At 35.4% G+C, this 27,955-nt stretch overlaps 1 protein-coding gene across 2 annotated transcripts in view; it reads right to left on the reverse strand.

Moving 5' to 3' along the window:
- LOC137013865 (RNA-binding Raly-like protein) overlaps positions 1–27,955 on the reverse strand; it is a 71,461-nt gene that overhangs the window by 27,631 nt on the left and 15,875 nt on the right. The window contains exon 1 of one of the 2 annotated variants that reach the window (XM_067377893.1): positions 5,395–5,624. The exons of the other annotated variant lie outside the window; for it this stretch is intronic. Within the exon in view, the coding sequence (XP_067233994.1) occupies positions 5,395–5,431 (37 nt within the window). The 5' untranslated portion in view covers positions 5,432–5,624. Of the gene's footprint in view, positions 1–5,394; positions 5,625–27,955 lie in introns of those variants that run through there. 2 annotated transcript variants of the gene reach the window in all.

Below are 27,955 nucleotides of genomic sequence, written 5' to 3' on the forward strand. Positions count from 1 at the left end.
CTAAACAGAATAGTATAATGAATAATGCAGTAAAAGAAATACACAGCTGACAAAAACACATAAGGATATAAAAAAATACGGTCAGTCAGTCATTATTGAAAATTACTGCAGGACCATGAAGGGTTTATTTTCTGATGATTACTGGCTGTGCATTATACCACTTACATGGCAATTCGATGCAATGAAATTATAAAATAAAGATTTTAATTATAATTATTTTAAAATGCATTTATTTAATAATTTACGTTGAAATTGTAAAAGAGAAAAATGATAGACATAACTAGCAAAGCAAAATCGGCTGTCAGTTATACAATTTATTATGCAGATAAATACTGACCACAGGATCGATCTATCTATCTATCTATCTATCTATCTATCTATCTATCTATCTATCTATCTATCTATCTATCTATCTATCTATCTATCTATCTATCTATCTATCTATCTATCTAATCAATTAATTGCATCTGTTACGTTTTGTAAATCAGTGTTTTTATCTATCCGTGCTGTAAAATTAATTATTCACGATTAAATTGCATCTAACATTAAATTTTGTAAATGTATATATGTGTTCATCCATCTATGTGGTCAAATTGATTAATCGCAATTAATCGCATCTAACATTATGCTTTGTGTGTGTGTGTATTATATATATATATATATATATATATATATATATATAGTTTTATTTCGATCTATCTATTTGATTAATCGCATCTATTACGTTTTATAAATATATGTGTTTTTATCTATGCTGTCAAATCAATTAATCATGATTAATCGCATTTAACATTACGTTTTGTAAATATGTGTGTTTTTATCTATCCATCTCTCTCTGTGCTGTCAAATTGATTATTCACGATTAATCACATCTAACATTAAGTTTTGTAAATTTATCCATGCGGTCAAATCGATTAATCGCACCTAACATTATGCATGGCAAATATTATATAATATATATATATATATATATATATATATATATATATATATATATATATATATATATATATATATATATATATATATGCAAGTTTTCTATCTATCTATCTATACATACAAACACGACCCAGCTGGGTGCTGATTTATCCTCAGTTGCCATCTGTTTTACTGCTTGCTAAACAGAAGAGCAAGCAGACTGCCACTTACAGCCAAACCTTCATTTTCTTCCACTTAGCACACTGTCACATCTGAAAGTCACAGTGAAAGTAAGGTGTACACACACACACACACACACATACACACATACACCTTAATATAAGCAAATACACACACGCAAACATCCTCTGCCAGCTATAGACTCCACAACATCTCCAACACATCTCCATGGGACATTTATTTAAATTGTGATATTCAGCAGGAGGTATACTGATAATTATGTAGATGCATTTGATACTGCGTCTCAAAATGTTGTGTATATGTTCCTCTTTCTCACCCTTATCTCAAGCAAAACACAGTCTCTCATTTCGTCTACTTTTAAGGTGCTATTTAGAAGATGACAACCCCTGATTAAAAGGGCAGCATGCTGCGAACATCTTGTTTTGTTTTCAACAGATGAAAGCAAGTCACATGGGTTTGGAACAACATGAAAGTAAGTAAATTTCTGGATGAACTATATCTTTAACAGAAAATGTAGCGACCACAAAAGAGTCTATGTAGAGATTTTCCGCAGAGTTGACGTAGCTTACTTATGCATTCATTTAAAATTCCTTTACTGACCTAATTAGATGTGCCACGTCTGGCAACACTCATCTGCGCAGACCTCTCAGACAAGGACGGCTTTATTTTTGAAGTTGAAGTTGCACCTAAATGACTAACTCATCCAGCCCTGAATCTCACTGCAGGGACCTCCGTAGGCAGACCGGCCTCATCATATCCACAACACCTAACTCTGCTGCAAACAATATGATAAAAGCCAAGACATCAAGCATAAACTTTAAATGAGTAAATAATGAAGCACTGCAGAACCCTGAGGGTTTGGGGTGTTAACGGGCTTATAGCCGGTGATCAGACACATGCGGCGAGATTTGAGCAGCTAAAGCAAACAAACATCTCCCGTGCCGATTCGCTCTGATAATCCAGCCGTATGAAACGATCATGCCTTTTGATGATAATCTGGCTGAGGAATTTTCTTTTGCACTAAATTAGTTTCAGCAAAGTACTCATCCTAAATAAATCCTGTTACCATGCTTTGAACCACAGATCAGCAAGAGATTTTAGAACGAAACCACAGTATTCATCGTCCAGCTAGGATTTTGAAGTTAGGATCTTGATCTGATGAGTGGCAATGCTGCCTTAACATGAAGTAAAACATAGGGAGTGGGGTTAGAGTAAAAATCTGCTTATTATTTCACTATAAAATTATCATATATAGGGGGAAAAAAATTGACAATTCTTAAAATTTTTGTTTTTTGGAAGAAAGAAATTTTTTTTATGGCAATTTATGGTGGAAATCTCTAGGTAGTACAACAAGACAATACATGTACTTTTACTTAAAAAAAAAAAATTTTTAAAAATTAAAAATGGTCACCTTATAGAATTAAAAACAATAAAAAGACATGCCCAAAAATACCTGCATCAGTGTCGTTACTGTTAAATAAAAACTTAAACTTTTAAAAACTAGAAAATTAGAAATGTTGCATTGGCAACTTACTGAAAAAAGTAAGTTCAAGCTGAAGTAATAGAATTACTAAAACTAAAACTGAAAAAATAAATAAATAAATAAATTAAAATATTTAAAAATAAAAAAATAAAATAAAAATGCAAATGACTAATGTAAAGAAAATGAAAACAGAAAATAAGAAATGCATATCTAATTTATTTATACTATAATATATTAGGTATTTTGGGCATGTCTTTTTATTATTTTTAATTCTATACAGTAGTTGACCATTTTTAATTGCAAGAAAATATTTTTTTTATTTACTGTAAAAGTATACATGTATTTTCTTGTTGTACTGCATAGAGATTTCCACCATAAACTGTCATACATTCTTTCTTACTTCCAAAAACTAATTATAATTATAAATAAATAATTAATAATAAATAAATAATAAATTAATACTAACCTGCATATTGCATCACATTTGATAATATATCATTTAAATATTTTAAAGGTAGATAGAAAAGCAGATTTAAGTAGTTCAGTTAGCTGGTACATTCACAGTAGTATCAGTTAATAATGTATATGAACTGTAAAATATAAAATTTCCAAATGGTGTTCACAGCAGAGCCAAATGAACCTTTCTGGATGTAATGGGTGGAGCTTAACCTAGTCCAGCTCCACCTCTGCAGTCATAATGGGTGGAGTTAGGGTGTGGTTGGACCATAAAGCTCCACCCATTGGCTCTGCAGTGAGCAACTTGTTATTTCCAATTTCTGTCAACCACAGCTGCCAATTTTTACCCTAAATTTAACTGAATTTTGTGGAAGCGCACAACATTTTATAAAAGGCATAATTTAGTTCATAAACTGAAGTATTTGAACAAGAAAACTGGGCCTGCATTCTGCTTGGCTGGGATTTCCACAAAATTAAGAACAGGAAGCACACAGTGACAGAAAGCACATGTTTTAGTCTTGGGGAAGCTCATTCTTATTGCTTTCACAAACCAGTGATACTTCATTTTTTTGACTGGATGTCTCGTACAGCTTTTCCACTCATCAGAAGAAACGGTTTGTTTTCCTGTCATTGCTGAAATAATCAATCTGATATAGCACTAGTAAGACATCTGCCATACACCTATAGCTGCAATTTAATTGTACCAACAGGTACAACAGCTGGGATGTGTGAATTTACATGATCAGGGCAGGAAGCAATGAATCGCACAATTAAGTGATGTTGACAGATCTAATATAACTAGTATATTTATGATGCAGCTGTGCACTTAGCTGAAATAAAGCCAATTAAAGAACAAGAACATCCATAAAACAGGAGTTTAGTTAGGATTAAACAACTATACTACAATAAGAATATCAATAAAAAAAGTTTGTGCAAATACAAAAACATGAGCGTTACTTTACCATTCTCTCAATTTTGGCTGCCTATGCATATAAATTTAGTTTGATGCCAGAGGACATAGCAAGTCCGCACTCATCAGCGTCACATATTCCTCACAGCACAGTGGGATGACCAGGTCAAATCCATCCATCAGATGTGCATTGTGCCTCTGAGATCTATAAACTTGCACTGACAGGGTTACCACACAACAGGCCCAGAGAGAACAGCTGTTATGAACTGAGAGGATTCTTTTAATACAAATGGCACAATAAAATATCGTTATTATTAGTAACTGAGCAGTAAAAACAGCTCTAGTATTCCATTTAGATCATTTTTATATGCTGCCTCCTAATCCACATCTGAATGTCAAGAGGGATGCAAAGTATTGTGGGGCGACATAAATTTAGAAATGTCTACTTTTAGCTGGTGCTAGTTTTAAAGAGACTTATGGGTGTCAGAGATACAGATATGCATAAGAATTTGCATGATGCACGGTTATGTTCACACAGCAGCAGGATACAGTTGTCACTCTGGTTTAGGATGCCATATGGTCACAGTTCAGGTACTACAGACAGTGACAAATACATTTAATAACCAAACTGACTCCTTTAAAAAAGTTGCACTATAGATAATAAAAATATATATAATGCTCTACAAAAATATAAAAATGTGCACACCACCACAATTTATATTATAGTTTTTCAACAATTTATGATGGTTCATTTGACAGTTTTGCAAACATTTTGCAAATGATGAGCTCATTAAAGTAGCATGCATTAAAATGACTAAAACTATCTCAACTAGAATGAGCAGAAAAGTAGTCAGCACTTTCTTAAGCACAATATCAGCAGATATTCTCATAACACACATTATTATTATGCACAAAGCCACTGTGCATCTCAAGAGGTTTAGTTACTTATAATAGATTATCTGCATAGATCTGTCATGATGATAATGATGAGGAGGAGGAAGATGAGGACAATGGTCCTGAAGAGAATTAATGCAACATTAGAGAACAATGAAACAGTCCATTCACTTTAGCTCCTGAATGGACAAAAATATCAAAACATAACCAGTTATTATACTTCAATAGAGTTGAAAAGGGTTTCACTAGGTAAATAAATTGAATCTAACATCAGCATTGTGAGGATGTGTCTTATCTGTGATATGACAGGAGTCTGCAGACATGTGTATCTCTACTACTCCTGCACAGCACTGACAATTTACCAACATACGACTGAACTGAACAGGTGAGACTAGCATGGAAAAAATACAAATACACATGCCTTTGTTAACCATTATTAAGCTTTCTATTGACTAATTGCTGGCTTATGTAAATAAAAAGAAATGTACTGAACAACATATTCTCAAAGTTACACTGACGGTCGTAAACTCACACCGGTGATTTCGACGTTTCCCTTTAAACATGGTCATTCTGAACGGCTCCAGTTTGACGGCTTGAAAATCCTGCTCGAGAAGAAGAGACCGAACCTCCGAACCTCAGCTGCGATTTTGTACAAACAGATCCGCTTTTTCTAAAGGTGAGGAAACGGGTCCAACGATCACAGCAGACGCTACCATTACCCCGGTTTGAAAAGGGGTGCTTCTTTCTATGTATCTAGATAAGATACGGCTCCAACTACGGTGAAGGCTTGTTTGGTAATATTCATGAGCCAGTCAGTTAGAATTGGACAACAACAACGCAACGTCAGCACTAACGTTTAATATTCAAGTTCCAAGTCTTTGTCATTGGAAGGCTACCAAGGAACGTCAGTACGTTCTCATTAATATTCATGAGGCTTCGCTGTGGTAGGATTTATAATTTCAACAAAACTAGATCCAATGAACTCGCATGTTACGATAATTTTTATATTTTCTGCTTTTTAGCATTAACGCCGCATCTATTTTAGTAATAGACCATATCTGAACGTTAAAATTGCTTGACAGATGTTATTATTAGCCATTAAAGTATACTTTATGCAAAGCAATAAGGGTTATTCGTCAAATAAGGGGGGTTTTATGCTTTTTTTCATAGACAACATCTAATTTAAAAGAATAGACTAAAATATGTATTGTGTCTCTTTACATTTATCCTTATAGTTTGTTATGATGAATATGAGATAAGAGCTTCTACTCCGAAAACTAAAAAGTGTGATGACTTTCATATACAACATTCAAATCAAGGCCAGCCAGAGTTTTTTTTTTTTTTTTTTTTCCCAGAAGAAGCATCCGATTTCATTTATTTTATTTTATTTTATTTTTTTGGGGAATAGTTTCTACCCATGTGCCATCCAGGAACTGAATTCAAGTTAAAACTGGAGGGCTGTTTTTTATTAAGTTATGGGTTTGTGCAATAATTTTTTAATTAATATATTTTTATTGATTACTTTTTTGTACTTCTTGTCTATATTTTGTTTGTATACATGTTGATGTGCCACAGAGGAGAAGCACAAAATTTCGTTGCATAACTTTGCAATGACAAATAAATTATTCTATTCTATTCTATTCTATTCTATTCTAAAACTGGCATCACTCTTTCCTCACATTCAGTATTATTAAATGTGATCCAAACATTTGCATAGAGTTACATAAAACCCTCAGGTTAGGAGCTGGGGCCAAATGTGATGCAATCATGCCTGCTTTTCCTTAAAAACACCCACAATTTCACAATCTCTGTGAACCACGATCTTGATTATGATCATATTGTTATGTTTTCTGCTGCAAGGGACTGTGTTGTTAAGGAGACAGAGAAAGAAAATGTGCAGTCCTACTCTTCTAATAATGTGTGATTTATTCAGTTAGCTGTCAGTGCATGGCTATCAGTGTGTGTGTGGGTTGTTTCTGACCAAAATAGCATCGTAAAATGTACTTTTCAAGATGCGACTGCAGCGAGAAAGATACCAGAACAATGAGGGCAATGTCTGCATATCCTGGCCTACTTTAAACATGACAAATTACTGTGATTTTCAAAACGCAGGAGCAATGAAAGATTTTCTATAATTTCTTGAACATGTCCAACATAACCGAAATTGTTTAAAAGAGCATTTTTATTTTTGTGAACATATAACTTTTAACAAGTGAAACAGCTCTTACTTGAAGATAAGAGAAAGAAAAAGAGGGGTGCAAATTAATCATGTCTGGATTTTTTTTCCCTACATTTTGAGAAATATTTAGTTGGGAGGGAAATCTCTCTTCAGTTATGTAGTATCCTCAATTACACATATATCTGTATAGCATGTACATGTGAAGACAATTGCAATTCGAGAAGCACAACAGCGCCATCTTCTGGATAATGCAATGCAGCACCATTCATAAAGAACAGAAAATGTTGCAGAAAATCATGTTGATGTTGTTGTGATTTCCATGATTTAAAAATAATATGAAATCTCAAGTTCATATATTCTTTAATGATCTTTAATTAGGAATAGTTCAATATTATTTTTTTTTTTCATAGATGGCTTACTGACATAATTTACTCACCTTCATATCATGTCAAACCTGTGAAAGGAGTGATTTTGTAGAATGTTTTGGTTAGTTTTTAATAAAAAAGTGAATGGAAATGGGACAGTCAAGCCAGAATTTTCATTTTTGGTGAACTAACGTGTGAAATGTCATCTGTATTGAAGCAGATTTATTAAATAATTAAATTTTATTGATTACATGCAGCAGAAACTGACAAAATTAGCAAAAGACCTTATACTTAGCCAAACTGCAGCCTTTTCCCCCTTACAGTTATTCTAGTGTAGAAAATGCAGTTCAGTGATGCTCAACATTCATATTCAGAGTGGAAACATGTTGGGTACATCCTCTAAAAATAGCCTGTGATGAGTTTCTTTTGATGGTTTATTTATCTGTGAAAACTAGCGACATTAAAAAGCCAACTTAATTTGGCTTAATGGATGTAAATGGATAAAGTGATGATATATAGCTGAAAATAACCTCATAATGGGACTAGAGTGCACAAAATCACATTATAACACTGAAATGCTTCTTAAACAGTCATTGAAGTCTGATTGATTTAATGGAGTGTCATATCACTTGCAGAGTCAGTCATCTGACCACACACACACACACACACACACGAATATCCCTGCAAATAATGGCTCTGGAAAATAGTGAAAGCATCAAGCATGGAATCCTATTTGCACATTTTATTTCTCTTTAGGGGTCTTTCTCGATCATCTCCATTCTATTCCACCCAACTGGGATGCTTCCTTCAAATAATAGAAGTCATAATGAAGAGCGTATTGTTCTCTTTTGCTCAGTTCAGTGGAGCTGATATCACCATGATGGCACACAGTGCTGGATTAATGGAGTGTGGTTGATGGATGGTACATTGCGGCGTACTACAGTCAATGACAGTCTCACGGCAACGCAGGAGATGAAAGGTAGAGATTTACACTAACGGTATCTGATATTAAAGGAATAGTCCACTCTAAAATCAAATCTGATTTGTGTACATATATTCAAACTGCATAAAAAATAAGTGTGAGAATGTCAGGGTATCTCTGCTATAAAATATATCTTGATGTTTATGGCTTTTGTCAGAGAGGACAGTAGGCTGTGATGGACTCAGTGGACTGACTTAGATATTCAGTGCAGTCAGAAAAAAGGTACAAAAGCTGTCACTGGGCAGAACCCTTTCAAAAGGTACACCTTTGCACCATATTAGTACCTCAAAGGTATATTGGTACCAAAAGTATACCTAAATGGTACATTTTAGAACCTTTTGAAAGGGCACCGCCCCAGTGACAGCTTTGGTAAGTTTTTTTTTTTTTCTGAGAGTGTGGGATAGACTGTGTATGTGACCTTTAACACAAATCAGCGTAAGACTGGAACAGGATTATGAAAAGGTCATGAGAGATAGACACTCCAGGTGAGAAAGGAAAAGGAAACTATGGGGTTGAGAAAATCAAATCAAAAGAAATTATATGAAAATTCAGCACAGGAATAAATTACACTTTCAAACTGAACACATTTATTTTAAATAGTAAAAATGTTTCACAATATTACTGTTTTTACTGTATTTTTTATTTAAAAAAAATGTAGCCTTGGTGAGTATAACATACTTCTTTCAATAAATAAAAAAAAATATATAATAAATATTCTATATATGATTCTATATATGATTTATTCACGATAAAAAACGGCTATGACCGCTTCACCCAACGGTTCTGTGTATCAACCACTCTTAGCAACGTAAACTGTTCTCAATTGATATTGTTCATTGAAGCTTACTGTATTATGTAGAAGAGTATTGTGAGAAAAAGATTGAGTGAGCGAGTTACCTGCACTTAGATTTAACATTTTCCGTCAGGTCAGTCCTATGTTCAAAAAATATGTTTAAATGTCCACTGCAATATCTTGTCCTTTTAACAGTTAAGGGGTTTTCCCGTGACTGACAGCGCTAGTCAAAGCATTTGTCAGTTGTGTCTTGTTCCGTGTTCACAACAATTCAGTCTTTTCAGTGTGAAAGTCTTCGCTACTGACTGACACACTCACAAAGACAGTCTTTGCCGCCATCTAATGGCGAAATAATGTAACTTCTGTTGTTGTTCACGGTCAGGGACTATTTTTTTGGGCGGAAGGAAGGCTTTTGGTGAAATATTAATTCATGAAAGTTACATTGATACATATTTTTGGCTTTAATATTTGTATTGTGTGGTAACCGTTTTATAAAAGCAATAAGGTACTCGAGGCTAGTGCTTTATCGTGAATAAGTCACGTGAATTATTCACAATACAGCACAGCCTCTCCTATACCTTATTGCTTACATGTACATCTTTCAAAATATATATATATATATATATATATATATATATATATATATATATATATATATATATATATATATATATATATTTGAAATATATATGTATAAAGTATACTATGTATATTCTGACATATTTTTTGTCCATTGTCATGATTTGATCACTTCCTCAGAATTATTTAGGTATTTTTGTTTATTTATTTTTAATTTTTCAATTATAATTCTATAAAATATTGCAACACAATTTTAAAAAATATTTCATTTAATATATTACATTATTTATAAATGCACTTGCACTTTTGTCTCAACCCAAAATTGTGTCAAATATGGACAAACCCAACTGTTTGGTTAAAAAAATAATTTAAAAATTAACGCAACGGCTGAGTTTGTCCATATTTAAGTCCAAATTTGGGTTAAAACAACCCAGCATTTTTTAGAGTGCAACAACAACAACTTTTTTGTCTTTTGATTTTGTGGTGAAATGTGACTTGGACTCTTTCTTTTTGTAAGATTCACACAAACAGAAAAGGATAAAGAAAGGCAGCACTGTGCCACATGAGTGAGTCTGTTCTCTGATTCCAGCTTCCTGCATGAGTCGTAACACACTAATTTAGTCTCATCCTGATTATGAGCTGGTCGGGGGTCAGTGCACTCATGGACCCAAATTCTCTGCTAATCTAATTCTTAGAACAGGCTGATCTGAAGCCTGTCAGAAATTCAGACGTGGTCTTCCTCCTGCTGTGAAATGGGAAGGTGCTTTTGAAGATAAGAGGGATTAGAGATGGTGGGAATGGTTTTACAGTCTTCATTCACTAAGTTAATCTCGGGGAGATTACGCAGAAAATTGAGAGAGGTTTTACCCTTTTCTGATATATATGAATCCAATTCATGTTGCAGGCTCAGTATTAAGGTCAAAATCACAATCAGACAGATAAATAAGATGTTACTTCAGAGATTATGTATGTAAACAAAGCTCTAGTTGATGAGCTGGACAGCCTGCTTCAAGAGAGAAGCCAATTTTGATCTACTGCTCTAATTCCAATATCAACCACAAGGTGGTGCTCTAAGATCATTATGAACCAGTACTGCTTGGAAACGAGCATCAAATTCAGATCTGAAAGCGTTTCAGATGTCTGCAACACAATTCCACAAAGAAATTATTGGTTAATACAATCTGATTTAGTCTCCATCAAGAGTTATTCATCCTATCTAGAGACTAAATTACATGTGACAGCAAAATTGGGAGATGAGAATGGGGAGGAATATGGATTCATTTTCTTGGCTGATATGTAGTGCATAAATCCAGCAGGAGCTCATAATAATAATGTCACCGTTAGATCAGGTCAAGGGTCAGTTTGTTTAACACTCTAGACCAGTGCTGCTTCAATAATGTAAAGTAAGGATGTTGAATATTAATTTCATTTTACAGTGTAACTTCTTTTTTATTCTCATGACAGTAAAGGTCCTGATGTGATTTCACTTGACACGTCTTGCCCCTGAACGCTCTGTAAGAATAATAGACACTCCAGTCTGCTATGATTTAGCTCAGACGTTGCTCAGATTTTTCATATCTTACTAGACTTAAAGGGATAGTTCACCCAAAAATGAAAATTCTGTCATCATTTACTCACCCTCATGTCGTTCCACACCTGTATGAGCTTCTTTCTTCTATTGAACACAAAAGAACATAATTTAAAAAATGTTGATAATCATCAGTTGACATAGCCATTGGCTTCCATAGTATTTTTTTCCTACTATGGAAGTCAGTGGCTACCTTCAACTGTTTGATTGACATTCATGACAGAATTTTCATTTTTGGGTGAACTCTCTTTCAGCTCCATCATAGATGTTTTCTACTTGTATATTCATGTTTTAAGAATTAAAAACAACAAAAAATTGACAGTAAAGATGTTTACATTGTTACAAAAAAAAGATATTTCAAATAAATGTTCTTTCTATTCTACGGAAGAGGATTAGGGCCAAGCAATAATAAAAAAATAAAACCACCTCGAGATTAAACTCGTTAAATTAGAGATAAATTAGAGATACAGTTGTGGCCAGAATTATTAGACCCCTTCATAAATATGATCAAAGATGACTCTAAAAATAAATCTGCATTGTTTATCCTTTTGATCTTTAATTTATAAAATTAGCAAAAATCTAACATTTCATTGAAGGAAAAGAATTGAAAGTGGGGGGGGGAAATAACATTATGAAATAAATGTTTTTCTCCAAAACACGTTGCCCACAATTATTAGCACCCTTTTATTCAATACTTTTTGCAACCTCCTTTTGCCAAGATAACAGCTCTGAGTCTTCTTCTATAATGCCTGATGAGTTTGGAGAACATCTGACGAGATCAGAGATCATTCCTTCATATAGAATCTCTCCAGATCCTTCAGATTCCCAGCTCCATGTTGGTGCTTCTTCTCTTCAGTTCACTCCACTCATTTTCTTTAGGGTTCAGGTCAGGGGACTGGGATGGTCATGGCAGAAGCTTCATTTTGTGCTCAGTGACACATTTTTGTGCTGGTTTTGATGTTTGTTTTGGATCATTGTCCCAACGGATGATCTAACCACAGCCCATTATAAGATTTCTAGCAGAAGCGTCAGGTTTTGATTTTTTATCTGTTGGTATTTGATAGAATCCATGATACCATGTATCTGAACAAGATGTCCAGGACCTCCAGCAGAAAAATAGGCCCACAACATTAAAGATCCAGCAGTATATTTAACCGTGGGCATGGGGTACTTTTTATCCATGTGTGCACCAAACCCATCTGGTGGGTTTGCTGCCAAAAAGCTCTAATTTTAGTTTCATCTGACCGTAGAAGCTTGTCCCGTTTGAAGTTCCAGTCGTGTCTGACAACTGAATATGCTGGAGATTGTTTCTGGATGAGAGCAGAGGATTTTTCTTGAAACCCTCCTGAACAACTTTTGATAATTTTTTTTAGGCTTTCTGAGATTCAAGACTCAACTAATCTCTGCAATTCTCCAGCTGTGATCCTTAGAGTCTTTGGCCACTCAAACTTTCCTCCTCACCATGCATTAGGATTGTTAAGACACACGTCCTCTTCCAGGCAGATTTGTAATATGTTTAGTTGATTGGAACTTCTTAATTATTGCCCTGATAGTGGAAATGGGGATTTTCAATGCTTCAGCTATTTTCTTACAGCCACTTTCTATTTTGTGAAGCTCAACAATCTTTTTCTGCACATCAGAACTATATTCTTTAGTTTTATTCATTGTGATGAATGATTAAGGGAATTTAGCCTTTGTGTTTCCTCATGTTTATACTCCTGTGGAACAGGAAGTCCTGGCTGGACAATTTCATGTTCATGATCACCCCGGTGAGCTAAAAAAAATTAAATATGAATGGGAATATACTTCAGAGATATTTTACTCATAAAAAAATTCTAGGGGTGCTAATAATTGTGGGCAACGTGTTTTGGAGAAAAACATTTATTTCTTAATGTTATTTTCCCCCACTTTCAATTCTTTTCCTTCAATGAAAGGTTAGATTTTTGCTAATTTTATGAATTAAAGATCAAAAGGATAACAATGCAGATTTATTTTTAGAGTCATCTTTGATCATATTTATGAAGGGGTCTAATAATTCTGGCCACAACTGTAAAATGTTGAGAATAAAGTCATTCAATTACGAGAAAAAATATGTTAAATGATGAGAACAAATTCGTTAAATTATGAGGAAAAATGTCGTTAAATTTTGAGAAAAAAAGTCGAGATAAAATGTTGAGAATAAAGTCATTAAATTACAAGAAAAAAGCAGTTAAATTACGAGAACAAATTTGTTAAATTATGAGGAAAATAGTTGTTAAATTTCGAGAAAAAAGTCGAGATAAAATGTTGAGAATAAACTCATTAAATTATGAGAATTTGAATTTGTTCTCATAATTTAACAACATTTTTCCCGTAATTTAATGACTTTATTCTCGTAATTTAATGACTTTATTCTCATTAAATTATGAAATTATTATCTCTTTTGCCAGAAAGATTTTAGCATAAGAAACAACATTTATGGGATGGTTGATGTCAGATTTAGTTGCTGATTTGAAATATGTAATTTAATTGTAAGCAGTTTTTCAGATCTCAGAATTCCCCCATTCAAATAAATAGGACTTGGTCTTGGATGTCTGAAATAGCTGCCCGGAGGCGTTGCAAATATGGCCGCCGCGTAAACAGACTTTCTTGAAAGGGACTTTGTTGAGGTGTCGAGCGCTCCGGATTTGTCAGTCGGATTTGTAAGATCGGTTTACATCAGCATGATTTTGAAAACCAAAATCGCCATTTTAGACTTATTTTGCCTGTAGCTCGTAATTAGCCTGTGCTCATTCCGACTCATTTTGCTAGCACGGATCACATATATCTTTCAGCATTTCTGCATGTTTAAATAGGAGGTATATCAATTTTATCCTGCATAACTATTTACTAATACGGTCCATTTTCTCTTTGAATCTTGTTTACTCATTTATTTCCATGCTAAACGTCAATAGTTCAAGATCAATCCGCCCGTCCCTAGTGTAAAAGTCTTTATTTGTTCTTCAGTTAATCTCAGTGCTGTCTAAACGAAACAATTGCGATATCAAAGAGATCTAATTAGTCATTTCCCTTTCCTAGCCTCCAAATCGCTACTCTAACTGCAGGTAAAGACTCCTGGATCAACCTTGGGATAAGTGTTTTGCTCAGGGCCACTGCAGTGACAGGACAGCAATGGGATTTGAGTAACTCTTGGTCGCCCCTACTTGAGATTGCACCTGAATCCCGAGGCAAATCACACATTACTCTACTTGACTCTCTCTATTGAGAGCCAGAGGAAGCTGGAGGTTGGACGAATCTCTCATTTGACATTATATATTTGCAGTAAACTTCCCCAGTCTTGTCTCCCTCTGGCTTCTCCTATATCCTTCCTCCTCCCCATAACTTTTCTCCTTTTAAATGGAACATCTTTTGTAGTTCCTTCAGGCTTCAGCAGGAGATCAAAGAGCTTTATGGCAGCATCACGGCAAACTGCGGCATAAACGTTGATGCAATGCTGATGGTTGTCAAGGCCACAGCAGTCATGAACTTCATGCGATTTTTACCATTTTATTTTGATTAGTAGAGATTAGTCTCTCTTACATACAAGAATATATGTCCGATTCCTTCTGACGTGCCCCGAGAATGACCCGATTCCTCCGCAGCACTTAGAGGGTAGGAGTCATTACAGTCGGTGCTCTGATTAAAGGGCTGTACTCTCACGTAACAGACCGTACGAGCGATCTGTGGACGTTTAATACACTTCAGGTTGGTGAAGAAGTGTGAGTCAGTCTGTTCGCATGGAGATAAAGGTCAGGTGTTGTCACTTCACGGAAACTAAGATGCTGTGTGTTTGAGTGTAAAGAGCAGATCCTTTAAAAGGTCTCACAGGGTTTCGTGTGCTCATCGGCCCGACTGACATCTCCATTAAACCACTGCATTTAGGATGTAAGTTCACTTTCTGTCCCCTCGTCACATTTAGAGGTCCCCTGTCACGGATGAGTGTGAGGAAGATGATGTGAATGGGAAAGGTTCACCGCTTAAAATCTTTAACCCATAAACCGTTAAAAAGTTTAATTCGGCAGGATGCATTAAAGGGATAGTTCACCCAAAAATGAAAGTTACCCCATGATTTACTCATCTTCTTTCAGATGAACATTATTTAATATCAGAGTTATATTAAATAATGTCCTGGTGCTTCCAAGCTTTATAATGGTAGTGAATGGAGGATGAGATTTTGAAGCCCAAAAAAGTGCATCCATCCATCATAAAAGATATCTACTATATATATATCTACTATAATCTCATAATCCCATTGATTAAATACAATAAAATCAGCCTATTAATTCCATGAATTCAATATTCTATAAGAGCATTGTACACATTTACACTTCTCAAAAGTTGTTAATATGTAAAATGCAACATTAAAACATGAAAATGTATCACTGATGAAACCAAAAGTGAATGCATAACGTTACCTTTGTTCACAGCCAAACCTTGAGACCTTGTTTGAAACGTATTCATTCGCTCTCCATTCAATTCGTCAGTTTCACAAAACTCCTTCTGCTCCTGTTGTGTACAGGACAATCACACAAACTTATATATTCATACAGTATCTTATCTGATTGCTTTTTCCCCCCTGCTTTTGTACTCTGTGCCACTCAAACATCTGATAGTGTCATTCAAATACATAATAATATCTGAGGATAACTGAGGCTTTACAATCCTGTGAGACTGGATTGAAAGATGAAGATGGGGCTGTGAGGATGAGGATGTGAAGATGTGAGGATTTGAGGACTAGGGAGAAATCCAGAAGTCTGTGGTGGGGTTTTGAATTGCATTAATATTCATTTGGTTATCATTAAATCATACTGATTTAAAACGTACATCCGTCCCCCTGTCGAGGCAGTCAGATCTCTGATTCATGTTTGCATTAAAGGGCACTTTGAAGTGTGTTTGACATGAGCTGCATGGAATTTTAATGGGTGTTTTTAAACTGGATTGACTTCCTGGATTTACTGCAACTCCTTGCTGTGGCTACTTCTGAAAGTCAAAAAACTAAAGGGCAACAACTGAAGCTGGACTTAAAGCTTGAGAACAGGAGTGAAATAGAGGCCTAAAACATTACACTCAGCATTAACTAAATACATAAACTTTCATCAACATCATCCGCAGCTCTTTTAGATCAATGCTTCTCAACTGATTTTGCCTCAGGATCCAGATGGTGACCCAACACAGTATCAATTTGACATAAAAAGTACACAAAAACTACATCAAAGTTAATTTTCTTTCCATCATTTGCCAGTAAGACTGGGAATTTTGTATTGATTTTCATCAATGCATATCAGTCAAAATCATACTGATGTAAAAGTGCCAGATTTAGTGTGAATGGACCTACATGTCAAATTAAAACACACAAAAAATTTACATCTTTACACACACCACTTAAACCTAAAATAATCATTCATAAAGTTCGAAAAAGTTGAAGTGAATTACAAGGGTGTTCGCAGTGAGCTGTGTTTACATTAATCTCGCGTCATAAAAGCATTCTGAGACAAAAGCAGCCATATCACCCTGTAGCCCAAGACCACTGAAGCTAAGCAGGGCTGAGCCTGGTTAATACCTGGATGGGAGACCTCCTGGGAAAGCTAGGTTGCTGCTGGAAGAGGTGTTAGTGAGGCCAGCAGGGGGCGCTCACCCTGTGGTCTGTGTGGGTCCTAACACCCCAGTATAGTGATGGGGACACTATACTGTCAAAAAGCACCGTCCTTCGGATGAGACGTTAAACCGAGGTCCTGACTCTCTGTGGTCGTTAAAAATCCCAGGATGTCCTTCGAAAAAAGTAGGGGTATAACCCCGACATCCTGGCCAGATTTGCCCATTGGCCTCTGTCCATCATGGCCTCCTAATCATCCCCATATGTACTGATTGGCTTCATCACTGTCTCCTCTCCACAAATAAGCTGGCGTGTGGTGGGAGTTCTGGTGCAATATGGCTGCCGTCGCATCATCCAGGTGGATGCTGCACATTGGTGGTGGTGGAGGAGATTCCCCCTTCAATATGTAAAGCGCTTTGAGTACCCAGAAAAGTGCTATATAAATGTAAGGAATTAAAGTGCAAGTATATTTAACCACTTACATGACTCATCCATGGTTGCCAGGTTTTCACAACAAAACCCACCCAATTGCTACTCAAAACTAGCCCAATTGCGTTTCGGGGGGTAAAAATCAAGTTCTGGGCAGTAAAATCCGCATTTTTGGCAGGGTCCCCCTGGTAAAATTCGCAATCCAGGGGTTAAATATCATGTAATTTGGGGTCACTTCTAACCGCAGACATGAAAAACAACCCGCGGCAACAGTGTTAAAGTAGCCCAATTCCACTGGAAAACCGCAGACTTGGCAATACTGGACTCATCTGAACCATAGACTGTAAAAAAATATGGACGTAGTGTCTGTGACGTCACCCATAGAGTTCTGAAGAGCAGTTTTGAAGCGAAAATGAGGCCGCTGCCATCTCAGCAGCACATGACCGCACGTCACTCCCGGATAAGTGAAAATGGGCAAAGAGGCGGTTCGTAGTAGTAGCCCATGTGACTGGTTGCTGAAACCACGCCTGCCTAGCTCGACGTGACCATGTTAGCTATCTATCTTACTACAGTATCTAAAATATTAATAAAGATAACAAGCTATATCATTAGAAAGTTCTAAAGGTTTACTGTAAATTTATGTTGTTATTTATTTTATTTTTTATTTTATAAGATATAGATGCTCCAACACCAGTAATTTAATTTGTGTTGGGTGTGCAAATAACAACAAAAAAATCAAACAGAACTTCATACCTTTATAATGAAATAGAGATCGCGAGATGAATCCAATCCGTGGCACTTGGGTAAAATGTCCATTGCAAAACAAAACACAGTACTTTTTTTGTTCACAAAAGCATTAAATCCATGAAATATTGATATATTATCCATTGTTTGCATCACATTTCTTCTGAATGATCTGCTCTCCATCATCGTTCTTCACGAAATAATGCAATCTGAGCAGCGTTTATGTTGTAAAACTGTCTGTGATCGTATATATCTCACAAACAAATGAGCTCGTGACCAAAGTATAATTTTTCAAAATAGTGCAGCAGTTTTAGTTATAATATCCAAGCAGTGCTGTTGGAGTTTTATATCCTTCTGCTATATTGACATTGTAGTAAATCTCAGGAACTTTTAGCCAATGCCAAGACGATCCAACAACGTGTGTTTTGTTTATCTTCCGCATGCGTGCACATCTACACAGACGCACATCTGTCTCAACTATTAATGCAGCAAGCCATATTTTATAATCGTATTAAAAAAGAGAGAGAAAAAAAGCACAAACATGGCAGAGATGCCAAATTGAGGTAACATGACGGCTCACAGACAGCAGCGGCATACCTGTCACTCAAGTGACCACGCCCTTAATTAGGCAGAACTTTAAGGCTTAGTATAATTCAAACGGTTGAGTTATAAAAAATTTCACCCCCCTCAGAGTTGTCATGAAGGGCAAAATTAGCTATACAGACCAAAACCACAATTTGAACCAGACTGTAAACATGTTTTTTTTCTGCTGTAAACTTGGCCATTTTAACATGGGACTCAATGAGATTCCGCTCTCTTCTGCAGCCTGTCCTTAGTGGCCAGTCGATGAATCGCAGTTTCAGTCACTTCCGTATTGGCTTCACGAGAAACTGGGGGAGGTTGCCGCTTGATCTGAACGCATGATTGCTGTCCAGCGCTCTTCTACCTGAGCATTTGAGTGTGCCGTTAAAAACTAGCCTAGAGCGCCATCTGCTGTTAAAACTAAGCTCAGAATCGATTTGAGAGAGAAAATATCAGAATCGATCCAGAATCAGTGCGTCGCGAATTGATGTATTGTCCCAGCCCTAGTCGGTACGTTTTTTTTTGTTTGTTTTGAAGGGATGTGTCACATGATCCTTCATATTAATATGCTAATTTGGTGCTTAAGTAAAACTTATTATTCTTATCAATGTTGAAAACAGTTGTGCTGCCTAATATTTTAATAGAAACTGTGATTCCAGGATTCTTTGATGAAAAGAAAGTTCAAAACAACAACATTTATATTAAATATAAATCTTTTTTAACAGTATAAATGTGTTTACTGTCACTTTTGATCTATTTAATGCATTTTTGCTGAATAAAATGAGCCCTAATTTTATAGGCCTATTAAAGGTACACTATGTAACTTTTTTTTTGGTTCACAATTTACAAACTGTATATAATGAGCAAGTATACATCACAAATCCATCTTCCAAATCATGAACCGCATGCATACAAATATTTTGTATTTCCTATTGCACTGTTTATGGTTTCCGGGTATGTTACAGGTAACATCAGGTAACGGAAGAATTTGCACCAAAATACCAAAGCATTTTCTCCTCCCATTTAAAAGCCTGTTTGTTTTGCTACCCTATCTATGTGCAATTATATTACACTTTTATTTGCAATTAACATTGTTTTCCCTGCTGAACATGAACCTATAAGAAAGAATTAGTGACTCGCTAGTTGAGAACGACACATTGTTTTAATCTGAAAGCAGAATAAAGTCTTGATGCAAGATTATCTGATGAAAACAATGAGAATTGCTATAAATAAAGCCCAGGCTGACTACGATTGCCACGGCATTTGAAGAAGTCATCTGAATATATACAAAAGGTGGCCGCAAATAAATGCTGAAATGCTCTCCGCCTCAGGGCACCCTGTGAGGCTTATGCATAATCGTCAGTTGTGTTGAGATATGTCTGAATGCATGCCACCGATTGTGTCATAATAATGCCGGTTGTCGTCTGTCTTACCTCTTTTCTTCTCTTACAGATATTATTATCAATTAATGAGCATGTTCTGTACGATTTCAAGCCCTGCCGTCGCAAGATAACGGCCACATTGTATCTGGCACAAACACATTTTATTATCTAGTTTCCGACTGGAGCGGTGGGAATGAAAACCTCACCTTTCTGTATTTCACACACACTCATACACACGCACACTGATATTTACCCATGGATTTTGTGGCTCTGAGAAAGCGCGGCCAGTCTCAGACGAGGGGAAAAAATGCACAGCATCAAAACAAACAGAGGGCTCAAGCTGATTCATTTTAATAGAAATGAAAGGCCTCACGTCCAAAACCGGCCTCTGTGTACAAACTCGCCATGTTTGTTTTCACTAAACCCGACACTTAGGAATTCTGTTGTGTTCCTTTTATTGCATGGCATGGCACAGGGACATTGTTTACAGGGCACAGGATGCAAACCACAAATACACACATCTTTAGCTCTGTAGATGCCTTGCTCGAATCAAATGAAGTTTTACTTTAGCACATTGCTAAGCTAGTGATGTGGTTCTTTTGTAAGAAAATACAGAACACATATTGGATAAATGGCCCATTTATAATTAGATTGAACTACTGTATTGTTAGTTTTATATATTTTGAAATGTAATTTATTCCTGTGATGGCAAAGCTGAATTTTCAGCATCATTACTCCACTCTTCAGTGTCACATGATCCTTCAGAAATCATTCTAATATGCTGATTTGTTGCTCAGGAACATTTATTATTATTATCAATGCTGCAGTTCTGCTTTATAAAATAAATAATTAAAGGATTATTTGATGAATGGAAAGTTCAAGCGAACAACATTTATTTGGAATGGAAATCTTTTGTAACATTATAAATGTCTTTATTTCACTTTTAATTAATTTAATGTGTCCTTGCTGAATGATAGTATTCATTTCTTAAAGGGGGGCCCATTATGCCTTTTTTTAAAGTCTAAGGAAAGAAATAATGAAATTAAATAATTTCCACCTTCACCGTAAAAATTTATTTTCATGTTTTATCACATTATTTAGTCAAGTCAACTATCAATTAATGTAGTTCAGATAACATAATATTTTGAGTTTCTGTTGATTAAACCTTCATTTTGTTAACTCAAATTTTTAATTTCAATGCACTCAAAATTTTAATGCAACCAGGTAGCTTACTTTTTTAAGTTAAACCAGCAACTCTTTTAAGTGTAAAGTATACACAACAAAAAAGAAGCCGTTGTATTTAAACATATAGTTATGGTATGGGGTGCAAAAGTTCTAAAACATGCTCAAAGCAATTGACCAATCACAACACACTGGTCCAGTCGACCAATTATAGCACACTGCGCTTTTCGGAAGGAGAGGCTTCATAGAGACAGAAACTAAACATTCAAGTATTAAAGGTGCCCTAGAATTAAAAATTGAATTTATCTTAGCATAGTTGAATAACAAGAGTTCAGTACATGGAAATGACATACAGTGAGTCTCAAACTCCATTGTTTCCTCCTTCTTATATAAATCTCATTTGTTTAAAAGACCTCCGAAGAACAGGCGAATCTCAACATAACTCAACTGTCAACTGTTATGTAACAGTCGGGATCATTAATATGTACGCCCCCAATATTTGCATATGCCAGCCCATGATCGAGGCATTACACAAGGGCAGCCAGTATTAACATCTGGATCTGTGCACAGCTGAATCATCAGACTAGGTAAGCAAACAAGAACAATAGTGAAAAATGGCAGATGGAGCGATAATAACTGACATGATCCATGATTACATGATATTTTTAGTGATATTTGTAAATTGTCTTTCTAAAGGTTTCGTTAGCATGTTGCTAATGTACTGTTAAATGTGGTTAAAGTTACCATTGTTTATTACTGTATTCACTGAGCCGTCGCTATTTTCATTTTTAAAAAACTAGCAGTCTGTAAAATGCATAAACACAACTTCATTCTTTATAAATCTCTCCAACAGTGTAGCATTAGCCATTAGCCACAGAGCATATAGACTCAAACTCATTCAGAATCAAATGTAAACATCCAAATAAATACCATACTCACATAATCTGATGTATGCATGCAGCATGAATGACAAACACTTTGTAAAGATCCATTTTGAGGGTTATATTAGCTGTGTGAACTTTGTTTATGCAATGATAGAGTCGAGAGCTCGGGAGGGGGCGGAGAGCGTGAGCAATTAAAGGGGCCGCAGCCCGAATCGGCGCATTTCTAATTATGCCCCAAAATAGGCAGTTAAAAAAAATTATAAAAAAAAAATGTATGGGGCATTTTGAGCTGAAACTTCACAGACACATTCAGGGGGCACCTCAGACTTATATTACATCTTGTAAAAAAACGTTCGATGCCACCTTTAAAACCAAAAAAAAAAACAACAACAAAAAACAAAACTTAAGACTACAATTGAGATTTCAAGAGTCCAGAAACAGTGCTTACTGATATAGAGGATAACTCAGTTTCTCAGTTTGGAGTGGACTTTGGAGACCTCATGTTCAAACAGCAACATTATTACACACTAAAAGTTGAAAATCTAAAAAAGCATGATAAAACCCCTTTTAAAAAATTAAGATTGACTTTTCAACAGTAATGTATAGGCAATGCTGCCATAGAACTTGGTCTAAATAAGTTTTTTTTTTTTTTTAAGGCAGCATAATATTATATATCTATGATGCTTTGAAATACTGTAGGCAGCTCACTATGTTTTGGAACAGAGCTCTTGTCTTCATATTTGGTTGGCATCTGTGTCTATAGGCATGTGAAACCTGTCAGTTGGTTCTGTTTAATTTGGGTAATTCTGTAGACATCACTGTCCAGAAAAAAAAACCCGCCGAGAGGGTTCGCATGCCAAAATATGCTCATTACACACTGGGCCAGAGCTTCGGCGTGGGCAAAGTGAAATGGATTATCTGAGCGCACTGTTAGGACAAACAGCTCTAATTCTTTGATTACAAATTAGGATTCATGTGTGAGGAAATTCCAAGCTGTAAATCAAAGCTGTGAATGGAAAATCCTCAAGTGCATGGCTGTCTGGTTTTTTCTTTGAAAGAGAAATCTGCATACGGGTAAATGTCACGAAAACAAGTGCGGGTCACAATTCACCAGAAAATCAAAACAGAATTATGTTGTGCATTAAAAAATGAAGCTTTTTTTGTATTGTGACTTTAAATTTTATGACAATATTTTCCTCCACATTCTGATTTTTCATATTCTCATTACTGTAACTTCATTTTCTTATAGTAAATTAATAAAATGACTGCAATAAAATTATTATTTTTTTATGTCAGCATAAAGAGAGTAAAATTATATATTGTTATCAAATTAAAATTTTAATAACTATATTTATGGATATTATGGTTTGAGAATTGGAGGCAAAATGTGCTTAACTGTCATAAAAATAATATCACATTGTCTTAAATATAATTTAATGCTATTTTTATACATTTATTTAAACAAACAAACTAGCAAACAATCACACATACAAATAAATTGTATATATTGACCATAAATAAATAAATAAAGTTATTTTTAACTTTCTATTCATCAAAGACTCTGTATCACAGTTTCCACAAAAAAATATTAACCACAACTGTTTTCAATATTGATGATAATAAGAACCAATTATTAATAATTGAGCACCAGATCAGAATTCTAGAATGATTTCGACATTGAAGACAAGAGTAATGGCTGCTTAAAAATTAGCTTTGCCATCATATATATATATATATATATATATATATATATATATATATATATATATATATATATATATTATATTATATTATATATATAATATATATATATATATATATATATATATATATATATATATATTATATTATATTATATTATATTATATTATATTATATTATATTATATTATATTATATATGTGTATGTATATATGTGGGCACACACACACACACACACACACACACACACACACACACACACACACACACACACACACACACATATATATATATATATATATATAGTAATTTTCTGGGTAAATTATGAACCAGGTGGGATTTTGACAGGTTTTTTTAGATTAATACTATATGCAGCCTTGCATGTGTACTGATAATGACAAATTCAATTTCACCATGGTTTATTTATGTATGTACGCATGCTGTATCTTATATAAAACCTGTTCAACAATGTTGAGAGAGTGCATCAGGGATTAATATCCTGCATATGAATGAGATACCAATCCTTGAACGAGAACGGAGCTGGATTTCAATTACATTTTCATCCCTGTTGCAATTTAATGTTCGTGAAGCAAGTCTGAGTGACCTTGTGTAATCAAAACTGGAATAACACAATCACACTCAGATTTCAGCAATACCACAAACAGAGCAGATACTTATCCCGCTTTCCTCTCGATTATGTATGATAGCGTGACCATGTCTGATAGCAAACTGCAGCATAAGCCAGTGGGCCACAAATCACAGCCAATGGGACGTCAGATGAGGACACTATTTGCGCAGCAGTCACCTCGGTCTGCTTATAATGAGCTCACAAACAAACACACACACGCAGACACACTCAATCATTCAGGATGCATTGCGATCGCTCACAAGGTCAATGAGTGGTGAAGACAGATAGACGTCTGGAAGACTGTTGGAGCTAAGTGTCTCCCGCAGCAGATAGACGTAAGATAGCACAGAATGATGGCAGCTGGAGTATGAGATCTGCTCTGTGGTAATAAATGATTAGAGATATTTTGTCCTCTTTCTGTCTCTCAACACTTCTCATACATAAACTTTCCTAGAAATCGAGAGAACACAATTTTGTTCATGAAGACAAGGGCTTTTTACACTGCACTTATCTCCGGGTTTCGTCGCTCTAAACCCGGCTTTTAACGCCAGATAAATAGAGCTTCCAAAAGGGGATTTTTGCAGCGATGCCATTTTTGGCTTATCAAATATCCATTTAGTGAAAAGAACCATTAAAAGAACCATTTTGTCTTAGTTTGAAGAACATTTTAATAATCTAAAGAACCTTTTGTGGATGTTAAAGGTTCTTCATGAAATCATCAATGCCAATAAAGAACAGTATTATCACAGGAATGCATATTTATATAATTATACCATTTACTGTTGCCAAGCATGTAGTAACTTGCCAACAAAGCAACTTTATCACTATGTTAAAATGGGTTTGAACACATCTCATCCAATCAGAATCAGGTTAGAGGTGGAACACAAGAATTTTGGAACCAAATAAATGGGTCACAGACCAAAACAGGTTGAGAACACTTAAGGGAGAAGGGATGCAGAGAAAATGAAAGAGTAAAGGAAAAATGAAAAGATGTAAGATATTGACCTCTCCTGGCTCCATGCGTCTGGCCTTTATAGTTGCTTTCTTGCCATGGTGATTATTTTCAATGCGTTATCGGCCCTTTCCTGTGTATCTCAATGCGGCAAACGCTGACTGAGTGCTGGATTTCTGTCGCCGTAATGCCGTTAACATGGATTTTTTCATCTGATTCGTGCACTCAATGGCGTCTGGAGGACCGATCCGCCTCCTTTAACCCGGAGTTCGATCCAACTAATGTCTCAGCGATGAACCTGAACTGTAAATCCAATCAATGATGGATTCTTCAGGCATCTGTCATCTACAAGCATGATCTATTGAAATATTTTAAATGATATTTCAAGGATGTAGGTTTGGTTCTAACACTGGTTAGATGCACATTCGTTTCATCTACACATCAGTTAAAAAAAGCATTTAATAAATTTAAAAATTATATATATTTATACAACAGTTCTTTCTGGTTCTCGAATCTGATTGGCTGAGAACCGTGCGATATTCTAGCGCTTCTACCTTTTCACCGTTTGTATCACTCCACTTGAAGCGACTGTCACAGCGGCCGAGCAAATCCAGCATACATTTACAAATACTTGTTGTACCATGGACTTAAGTTTTTAGAGTTTTTTAGGTGAGAATGTAGTTGTTTAGACCTGAAATATGTGACTCATATTTAATCATAGCGCCTATTATACAATTTGTTTAGATGTTTTCAGAGATTTGCGCACCAGGCCGTCAGTGGCCGTTCGGTGCTCGTGTACCTGCTGAGAACAGCTTCATCTTGGCCAGTGCTTCGGGCATTTGCCGCTGGCTCTTATAGTGGTTAAACATGAGATATAATTCATTTTGGGGTACTTCAAGTGGGCAATCTTTGGTCTTATTAATCTATTACTTGTTCCTGAGCAAATCGAATTTGGCTATGTTAAATTTAATAATTTATAATTAAGGCTATATTTCACTTGCATCCTGTAGAGCACTGCTTTTTTATGCTTGACTGAATTGTACAATTGTATTTATTCCCTCTTGTCATTTATAATGGCTATTGTTGTTAAAGGTGCCCTAGAATCAAAACTTGAATTTACCTTGGCATAGTTGAATAACAAGTTAATGATGTTTCAAACTCCATTGCTTCCTCCTTCTTATGTAAATCTCATTTGTTTAAAAGACCTCCGAAAAACAGCCGAATCTCAACATAACACTGACTGTTACTTAACAGTCGGGTTGTACACCCCCAATATTTGCATATGCCAGCCCATGTTTAAGGCATTAGACAAGGGCAGCCAGAATTAACGTCTGGATCTGTGCACAGCTGAATCATCAGACTAGGTAAGCAAGCAAAAACAATAGCGAAAAACATGATCCATGATTACATGATATTTTTAATGATATTTGTGAATTGTCTTTCTAAATGTTTCGTTAGCATGTTGCTAATGTACTGTTAAATGTGGTTAAAGTTACCATCGTTTCTTACTGTATTCACGGAGACAAGAGCCGTCACTATTTTCATTTTTAAACACCTTTAATTTAAATATGGTTGTTCAATTGTTTTATATAACTAATATGTTAGTATTGAGAAAGGGTCCATTAGTGCGTAATATGGATTAAGTGAAAGTTACATTAATACGCCAATAGATGGCGGCAAACTACGAGTGAATGAGTCAGTTGCAAGAGACTTTTAAATTGAAAGGGGCTTTTGTAAACAAAGGATGTTCTTTTGTATTTAATATTTATAATATAACATTTTAATATATTTTAAAATATGATTTATTCCTGTGATGGCAAAGCTGGATTTTCAGGATCATTAGTCTTCAGTGTCACATGATCCTTCAGAAATCATTCTAAGATGCTGATTGGCTGCTCAAGAAGCATTTCTTATTATTATCACATTAATGTAGAATACAGTCGCGCTGCTTAATATGTTTGTGGAAACCGTGATACATTTTTTCAGGGTTATTTGATGAATAGAGGGTTCAAAGGAAGAGCATTTATTTTTGTTTTATTATCTTACATACTCCTAACTTTTAAACGGTAGTGTATCTTGAACTTCTATGCATAAACCTCACTAAAAAAAAAAAAAAAAAAAAAAAAATCAAGAAAGTATATCCAGTAGTCAGGGAGAAACACGTTCCTTCTGTCCAAACTCAAAACAGTACCCATGCAGTACTTCATGCATGTGTATGAATTCCTAGCTCAAAATTAGTGCAGCATCTCCAATTCCCACCATGTCAGAGAGCCAAACATGTCATAAACTCTGATTAGTCAGGGACCGCTGAAACCTTGAGCATGTAAGATGAGCTTCATATCACGAGTGTGCTGTAGATATTCGTAAGCAGACGTTTTCTATCCCGGGGCCCTGCTAACTGTCTCCTACAGGTGCTTCTCTCTGGAGATGTCATTAGCAACCCAAGTCTGACTGTAGCTGCGGGCGTGAGATTCTTTGTAGTCAACTAAGCAGTACAGCGTCCTCAACACCAC

The sequence above is a fragment of the Chanodichthys erythropterus genome, chromosome 23 (genome assembly GCF_024489055.1).
Source record: "Chanodichthys erythropterus isolate Z2021 chromosome 23, ASM2448905v1, whole genome shotgun sequence".
Taxonomy (NCBI): Eukaryota; Metazoa; Chordata; class Actinopteri; order Cypriniformes; family Xenocyprididae; genus Chanodichthys; species Chanodichthys erythropterus.